This window comes from Pygocentrus nattereri, chromosome 30, assembly GCF_015220715.1.
Source record: "Pygocentrus nattereri isolate fPygNat1 chromosome 30, fPygNat1.pri, whole genome shotgun sequence".
Lineage (NCBI taxonomy): Eukaryota > Metazoa > Chordata > Actinopteri > Characiformes > Serrasalmidae > Pygocentrus > Pygocentrus nattereri.
This window is the reverse complement of record NC_051240.1, coordinates 2947606-2956893: the sequence shown is the minus strand read 5'-3', so window position 1 is coordinate 2956893 and position 9288 is coordinate 2947606. Positions and strand designations below refer to the sequence as shown.

At 43.0% G+C, this 9288-nt stretch overlaps 1 protein-coding gene across 1 annotated transcript in view; it reads right to left on the bottom strand.

Moving 5' to 3' along the window:
* The window catches only part of LOC108416206 (choline transporter-like protein 2), a 37737-nt gene extending 28649 nt beyond the window's left edge, over positions 1-9088 (bottom strand). The window contains exons 1-4 of the mRNA XM_037536338.1: positions 9044-9088; positions 8576-8910; positions 6621-6835; positions 5062-5214 (exon numbers count right to left, since the gene is read on the bottom strand). Of these exons, the coding sequence (XP_037392235.1) occupies positions 5062-5214; positions 6621-6835; positions 8576-8910; positions 9044-9088 (748 nt within the window). The remainder of the gene's footprint in view (positions 1-5061; positions 5215-6620; positions 6836-8575; positions 8911-9043) is intronic.
* Between the last annotated feature and the right edge of the window lie 200 nt (positions 9089-9288).

Sequence of the window (9288 nt, the reverse complement as noted above, 5' to 3'; positions counted from 1 at the left end):
AGAATAGTGTTGTTGTAATGTTCTTTTATCTTTGTTTGTTAGTTTGGTTCTCCCTGAAGTTATGTATCGTTTATATTTTTGGTTTCCTTGCTTCAGTTGCATGCTGAAAATAACTGGATGAAAGGGCAAAGCATCAAATAAATTGTCAATTCATATTTGATATGTTTATTATTATTTATTAATTAGAAATTAATAGAAATGTCTAGCAGTTGGCATTTCACCAGGAGCCTTGTTAGACTCAGCTGTTGAGTAATTAATGTTGAATTGATTGGTAATTTATGAGTAGTTATTCCAAAAAAACATACATAGACACATTTTCTAAGCCACTTCTCAGGGTCATGGGGGGTGCTGGAGCCTATCCCAACAGTCAACGGCGGAAGGCAGGATACACCCTGGACTGGTCGCCAGTCCATCGCAGGGCAGACAGACATACACATCCACACACACCTAGGGGCAATGTAACATATTCAATTGACCTACCTGCATGTCTGTGGACCGTGTGAGGAAACCGGAGGACCCGGAGGAAACCCAAGCAGACAACATGCTCCACACAGAGAAGACCCTGGTCACCCAGCTGGGGAATCAAACCCAGGCCCTTCTTGCTGTGAGGCGACAGTGCTACCCACTGTGCCACTGTGCTGCTCACTTAGTCCACTATTACCTACCTAAGAGCAGCTGAGAACAGCAAACTGACCTGTTTTTCTGAGGGGGGCTCAAGTGTGCAGTTGAACCGCTGTCACAAGAGCCTAGGTCTTCATTTTATTTGGAAGATGCCACTGCAATCATTTTGCATTGTGACACCCCCCACAGTTCTGAGCAGCAACTCAGGAGTCTTGGAGCATTTAGTTTCTATCAAACTGCATTATTAAGTTGGCTGTTCTTCGTAATCGTCTTCTTCTTATTATTATTCTACGCTCAAAATTTAAACAGTTTTCGAGCTAGATCCATGAAATTTTACAGGATCGTAGGGCCTATACCTGATTAGGTTGCTTGTGCTTTTCTAAGCGATCCGACGTACGGTTTCCGGAATATTAACATTCAAAGTGGATTTTTTCCCCATAGGGAATCAATGGGGAGGCTGTTGGCAGACTGCCAGACATGATGTCACAATGCATCATTCTCTCACACAACACCTACAAACCAGGCACGGAGCTCAATGTCTCACCAACTCCCAGCCTGATTCTCAGCAGCTCTGTTAAGGGTTAACTGCTTTTAAGGTGGAATTGCACCAAGACAGCACAGAATTTTAAGGTGGAACTAACATAGCATAACAATAAATTTAAGGTGGAACTTCAATTAACATAGCACTATGTTTAAGGTGGAAAGGCTATTAACTTGTCACTGACTTTAAGGTGAGACCTCAATTAACATAGCAAAAAAATTAAGGTGGAACTGCTATTAACAAAGCACTAAATATGGCACAGTGTTTAAGGTGGAACGTTAATTAACATAGAAACAAAATTAAGATGGCACACAACTTAAGCTGGAACTTCTTTTAAGGTGGCACAGACTTTAAGGTGGAACTGCAGTTAACCTAGCACTAAATTTAAGGTGGCACAGAATTTAGGATGGAACTCTTTTTAAGGTAAAACAGGTTTAACACACTCTACAGTGATCAGGTAACATCAGTTTAACCATATCTACAGCTTTAACCTCAACTGTAATATTTAAACAGGTTTAACACTCTACAGTTATCAGGTAACATCAGTTTAATGATTATCTGCAGCTTTAATCCTGAATAGTAATATTTATGCTCTATTTTTGCAAATGTTTGATTGGTCAGTCAGTAAAAAAAAAGTGTGTTTTTTGCAAATGTAAGATGAGCACTGATGTGTCTATTTTTTAGTAGTGTTTTCAGGAATAGTTGGAGCTAGAACTGGGTGGAGCCAGGACAAAGTGGAATCATAAACAGGTGAAGCCAGTGTTACTGCAAGCATTAAGTGTAGCCATGATGAGGTGGAGACAGGACAAAGTGGATTTAGGAAGAGGTGGTGCCAGGATGAAGTGAAGCTAGAGCCCAGATAAAGCCAGAATGAGGTGGAATCACAAAGAGGTGGAGCCAGGGTTGGTGCCAGGATGAGGTGGAATCAGGAACGAGTGGAGAGAGGATGAGCCTGTATAACACACACACACACACACACACACACACACACACAGAGAGAGAGAGAGAGAGAGAGAGAGATGCACACATTTTTTGTTCTTCAGAAAGGAGTCAGTTGATAAACTTGACATTTTCTATAGCTCTTCATTATTGTTAGTCTGATTATTAATTCATTTATTAATTATATACTATTATAAATATGAATAACTTTAAAATGTTTAATTCATTTAATAAAAATTCTGCATAGATTTTCAATCTTACAAAACACAATAAATAGGACTGTGGTAGCTGTAATATGTGTGTAAAACACCTGCTGCAGTGGTGGTGTGTGGATTGGAAAGGAACACTGGGTCCAAACGTGTATTTTTCCCTGTTGTGGCAGTGTTTATAACTTGGGTGTAATCTTTTGAACCAAATAAATTCAAAATGGGCTTATTTGAGGTAGCCAGCTGGTCTTCATTAAAGTCACCACACACAACAACTGGTTTGTAAGTCCATGATGTTCAACGAAGTCAAAAGTGCCGCAAGATTTGGCAGAAAATCTGAAAGTCTGTAGTTTGGTGGTCTGTAGACAACTGCAATCAGAGCCTGTTTTGGGGCTTCTACTTTTAACACCAAAAACTCCAGGTCAGTTACATTCTGTATATACTGCACTGGGTGAGCTTGAATGTCATTTTTCACATAAATAGCAACTCCTCCACCACTTCTGTTTGACAAGTGTGTGTAGTTTGTGTAGGATGTGTGTCTGTTACGCTTATACAGTTTGTAGTCATTCAACTGAAGACAGTCAGGAACAGCAGAACCAGTCAGATGAGTCTCAGTAAGACACAGAACATCTGATAGGAGGAGCTCATGATGGTGTTTGATCTTTAATGTGACTCTGTAGGCCTTCTTTGTTGTGATGTACTATCTTCAGAGTTGAGCTCAGATTTGGGTCTCTTACTATGTGGAGAAGTGGCTGGATGACATGAAGGTCAGCTTTTGGCATATTTACCAATGCAGCGCTGATTTCAGGGTCACAAAAAATCTTCTTCTCATCATAGTCAATGACATGTAGTCCACTCAGTGATGTAGTTCAGCTTAATGCAACATAAGCCATACCCGGTTCAAATACCTTCTTCAGTGATACAACAGCACAGTGTGTGGTCATTCCCTGCACTTTATGAGCAGTGCATGCAAAGGCTAACTTTAAAGGAAACTGCCTCCGAACTGTTCCCTTTTTTCTCAGACTTTCCTTCTCTCTCTCAATGTAAACAATATTATCTGATCCTCCGGGCACTTTTTTGCGGTGTTTCTGTCCTGCATCTGTGTTATCCAGCTCAAGACCAATCATCTGTACCACAGGAACACTGTTACAGGTCTGTGTGATTATTTTAGCCACGGTACCAAAACATCCATTGACCAGTCCATCCTGCACATCAATATTTCTGGTAAGCATCACTCGTGCACCAACTGCAACCTGCAGTGTGTCAATAAGATCACCTTTCTATCCTTTAAAAGGTGCTCCTTGCTTCTGTATGTGGCCTGATCGGGGGTCTTTTTTATAATCGTCTGCATCTATATTAGTGATGTCTGAAAATCGTGACGTTATGGCTGCTGAGTTATAACCATCCACTTCTTTATTGGTAGCAAATATGTGTAATGCATCAGAGGGGCAGTCTTCAGGTGATTTAATGACCTGTTTGAGCATACTACTGTCAGCATCAGACAACGGCTCATGTTTCTGTTTCACTCTCAGTCTGTTCAGCAGCTCAGCAAAGGCAAGATCATCTTTCTGACGCATGATGTCTGTCAGTGTAATCATCTTAAAATGATCTCTCCAAAAGTCCAGCACATGATGCTCATACACACACAGCGGCTTGGCTTTTCCTAGTGGTGGTAATTGATGGAAGTCACCAACAGCCATAATGGAGACATTACCAAAGGGCTTATCGTTGCCTTTAATCTGCTGCAGTCTCCAGTTCACATATGCAAATAACGGCTTTGACACCATGGAAATCTCATCTACATTTGTACATCTGTACATTAGAAAAGTTTGCCCTCATCTCATCCAGAGTGTTTCCCAGCCCTTGATATGGAGGCTTCAGGCTTCTTGGGAGTTTCAGAAGTGCATGGAGCGTCTTGCCATGAATGTTATGACTGGCACAGCCGGTAAATGCAGTCAGTAGCACTGTGGCTTTGGAAATGTCAGCTTCTTCACTTACACATGGCAGTTTCTGTAGTATTTTTGTGGCCTCTGCATAAACTGACTTAATGAGGTGGCTCTTTCCTGTTCCTGCTGTTCCAGCAACATAGTAAAAAACTGTTGTGGGTTTTCATTCAGCACTTTTCTTTTGCACCAGTCACATATAGAGTAAAACACAGCTGCTTGTGTCTCATTCAGACTCTGATACATTTTTCTGATTTCTGCAGAACTCCTCTGTGGAGCTTCCATTACAGGCATAGCTGTTCTGTTTTCAGATTTGGATGCTGCGTAATCAGGGACATCATCCTGTTCAGTTACATTAATGGGGTCTGTTGGTTCCTGCTCTATCATGCATTCTAAACGGATCAGTTCATTTGTTGGTGCCAAATTAGTCCAGGCATCTTCAATCAGACCATTTTGTTCAAAATTTTCAATGGCCTGTTCAATAGCTTCACTGTGCTTTTCATACTTTTCTCTGTTTTCATTTACAATAGCTGAAGTGTCTCTGTTCCTGGCAGTTTTACAGAAGCAAAGGCATAGAAAGATCCATAAGTGTTGAATTGGGCAGTTTTAAGCTGTGCGCCGCTTCGGTGTGGCAGGTACAGTTTCAGCAGAGTTCCATAGAATTTTTCAGGGTGTTTTTGCTGTGAGAAACGAGCAAAACGAATGATGGCAGGTTTCCCTCTGGTGCGCTTTTTTATGTGTCCCATGTTATTTTGCAAAACAGAAAAATTTTTACCCATTCTTTGTTCTGCATACACAATTCAATATTCACTAGCAAATTCAGCCATGCACATGTTCTCAAACTCTGGTGTGTTCGGCCTGGCCATGTACTTTTCTGCTAATCCAGTCATCCACACATTCTCATCATCAGGGTCTTTGTCCTGTAAGCACTTCATAGGCAGACTCATCCGTACAGCACTGTCGTCTGTGGGTATGAAAATCACAGCACGAGATGATGATTTCAGTTTCAAACTGCAGGTACGAGCAACAGCCTCTTGAGCACTGACCTCTCTGTTTTTGGAATAGGCCTGCATGACCTGTTTCATGGTTTCACTCTCAGATGAGCTGGGACATGTGTCTTTCATCATTCATTTCAGGTAGTCACTCATTTCATGCTCAGCTTTTGAAATATAGGACAGGATGTACATTATGCAGCTGTATGGGTTCGGGATGAACTGTATGTCCATGTTGGCATCCCAGGCTCTTAGAAGCAGTGGATTGTAGCCATTTACCCAGCAGTCTTCACGTTCCATTATAATCAGACTGGATGTAGAGAGAGACTTCACACTTTCCTTATAATCCTGGTATGTCATACCAACTGTTTCAAGCAGTTGTGTAATGCTGTCAAAGTGCTGAGTCGCATCGTTCAACAGATCCCAGACAGGCTGAAGCTTTGGTTTTGTGTACGTCTCATCATCTGACTCAGTGTCAGGGGGTGGCCTGGGTCGTGTAATGATTGTTTTTGCCATAGGTGGTTTAGGAAATCCAAACCTGCAGTGTTTATTGTTCTTTTTGCATGATTTTGTGGTTTCTGCTGTGCGTTTGTACTTCTGACACGATTCTGTGTAGTTCAGTGTCTGGGTTTGGGTCTGGCAGTTTGCACGAGATCTCTGTCTATAAAATCATTTCACCGATGGGTTGTGCAGGAGACTGAAAGAGGTTCATGAGAGCTTCTACACGTTTCTCAAACATGCGCATGGCTGTGACTGGATTACTGCGCAGAATCTCACATTTCTCTGATCAGTCCAAGGCTGAGAAGTCCACAGTTTCACCTTGCTGTGCTTTAATGGCTGTGATTACCTCAGGTCATCTCATTTCAGCAGCACTGAATGTACAGAAGAAGGTGGGAGTTCCCAAATGTCTGAGCATGGCAAAGAGATCTCTCAGGGTTTTTTCCCAGTAAGCAGGTGTTCCTCTCAGGGGCTGCATGAATCTGGTTCCCTCATTGTTTCTCACCAGTTTATCTAATTCTTGTTTATCCTGTAACAGTGCGCTGTTGATTCTTCGCCCATCACGGGTCATGGATTTGGCTTTTCTCAGCTGAATGGACATGCTTGAAGTAGCTAAATGCATTTCAGTCACAAACTGTGCAAAGAAAATGTAGTTTGTGTCCCTTGCAAAGCGATTATCAGCAGAAAACAGCCTGGCATTGAAGTATCTGCTGGGTGAGAGAGCTGTGTGTCTGTGAGGTTCATCAAATGTGTTTTCACCTGTAGGAAACTAGACAGGAAAGGCCATTGCTTCCAGTTTAGGCACTTTGAATATGCTTACTGGATTATTCCTCTCAGCAGGGGCAAAAAACTCCATCATTATATGACAACAAATGCTGACCGAGGTCTGGTGGTTGAAGACATGTGTCTAAGGAGAGTCCTGCCTGCTGTTCTGTGCTTTCACCTTCATCATGCTGTTCACTCTCAGGATTCTGTTGTGGTGTTTCCTCTCTGCCAGTGTTTTCAGTGTCCACTGGAGCATCATCATCATCCTCCTCCTCATTTACTGGGTCATCAAATAATTCATCTGGCTCCACATTGTTTATCAAAATATCTCTGTACTCAGAATGCACTTCTTTTAGTTTTAGTAGAGCAGAAAGAACTTTCTGCATAGATATTGTCTGGAACTGATAATGACCTGTGTAGCACAGTCGTCTTTTCAGTTTCACTGTGAGCAGCTGTAATTCGCTCCTCGGTCTATGTAAAACATTAACAGTGGTTTCAACATCTGAAGGAACTGACACAACAGCACCTTTAATGGCTCTCTGCTGACCTTTGGGAAGACTGAGGACCTTTGCAAAACACACATATTTGGCTATAACATGTCTTTCCAGTATATTTAAATTGCAGAGCTCTGGTGGAATCGGTGCAAGTTGGAGTTTGTAGCGGAGGCGATGGAAGGCATCTTTCCCTTTAATAAATTATCATGGCAGCTGTGGCAGATCCACTCACTTTTCCTTTCTTCTGTTACACAGTCATCAGGACAGTTAGGAGAACAGGTGTGAAAATATTGCCCTGTCAGACGAGATGAAACCATCACTGCATTATTTTGGTAGTGTGTACGATCACACAGACGGACCTGATCAGAAAACAATGCTCTGTGACACACTGTGCAAATATAACTCGGACCAGCTTTCGTTATCTCCTTAAAGTGGACCAGTGCCTTCAGCACATTGGGATTCAGGGTTTCATTGTTCTCCTGTGGTGTTTGTATTGTTGTGTTTCTCTGCTGCTGGAAGTGATTTAGCCTGTATTTCCTCTGTATATTTTGTGCGCATCGTACCTTGTGTAAGATTTTAAGTCTAGATGTTCTGTTTTTTGACCGAAGTAAGCAGTGCTCTCTGTAACTGGCCCTGAACTGCAAATCAGTCTGATGTAGTTTCCTAAAATACTGCTTCTGCCTTTGTCTGAAAGCATCATCTATTTTGTAGCTACTGGTGATGTACCGTCTCTGCTTCTCTCTGAACTCTGGATTATTTCGGTAGCTATTGGTGATGTATCTTCTCTGCTTCTCTCTGAAATCTGGATTATTTCTGTAGCTACTGGTGATGTACCGACTCTGCTTCTCTCTGAACTCTGGATTATTTCGGTAGCTATTGGTGATGTATCTTCTCTGTTTCTCTCTGAACTCTGGATTATTTCTGTAGCTATTGGTGATGTATCTTCTCTGTTTCTCTCTGAACTCTGGATTATTTCTGTAGCTATGGGTGATGTACCATCTCGGTTTCTCTCTAAACTGGATTATTTTTGTAACTGCTGGTGATGTACTGTTTTTGCTTTATTCTGTATGTTGTGTTAGTCATGTAATTCACTCTTACTGCCTTTTGCTTTGCAGGTCTGTAATTTACATTTTCAGTATAATTTACTCGACTGCGTTGTTTCATCTTTTCTCTGAATTTGAGATCACTCGCATATCTGTTCTTCCGGTTTATCCCTGTCTTTTTTTTTGTTTTTGGTGTAAATATGGCCTCCTTCTTTGTGTTTTAATTTAGCCGTGGGTTGTTCCACAGACTGGCAGAGATCAGATCGTAGACTGGAACCTGGGTCTACTATTGTTTGAATGTCACAAGACAGTTTGCCTTGCGTGTCTGCAGTAGTGGCCGTATCTGTTTATAAAGGACACGGAAAGGAGATCGTATTGCTGACTGTCATTCAGTTTGAGGCACGCCTGATACAGAATTAGCAGCCTTTCTATCAAGTCTACCAAGTTTGCGAAAGTGAGCATCACCGCTGTACCCATGTGCTCTGCAGCCGTTAAACCTTCAGTTCTGCAGTGAGAGTCAAAAAACCCCGAACCTGCCCGCCCGGTCTCTGAACACCGCGATGCATGTGGCTCCGGTCATCAGCAGCGCGGTAGCGGCGTCGCCGGTCAGACAGCGGAGCGATCTGTCCAGGGTCTCATACTCGGCCATTCCCTGCGGCGCCTCGTCCTTTAAAAACCCGAACCTCTGGGGGCGTTTAATAATGCTGTAACACCGCGAGTCTGTCTCTACTGTACCGGGCAGCTCGTCAAAGGTCAGCAGGTCACAAATCAACCTCCCTTCATTCAGCAGCGCGCGCTTGACCAGAGTATACAGCGCGTCTCCCTTCGCCAGAACGCGGTCCAGATCGAGGCCGTTCAAGCGGTCATTCTCACAGAGCACAGCGAGAAACACCAGGGAATTACACGTCATACCTTAAATCGTCTTGGGCGTGAGACACCAACACTGCTGTGACGTGTGTGCTAACTGCATCTACCACCTGGCTAGCACTTCCGGGTCGTACCTTCGCGGCCCCGCGGCGCGTGACTTTCTTACTTTTTCTCGGCATCGCTCAAACCTGCCCGCCTGTCTCTGTACAGCGCAGTAACACCTTCTGTGTATTCTTCAGTAACACCTTCTGAGATCTGTGTATGCACACCCGCCGAGCCTCAGCTGTGCTGAGAGCTGGTGAGATGGTCTAGAGGAGGAAAGGGCTGGAGGTGAAGCTTCTACTGTAACAGCTCAGACAAACACGACTGGACTTTATAG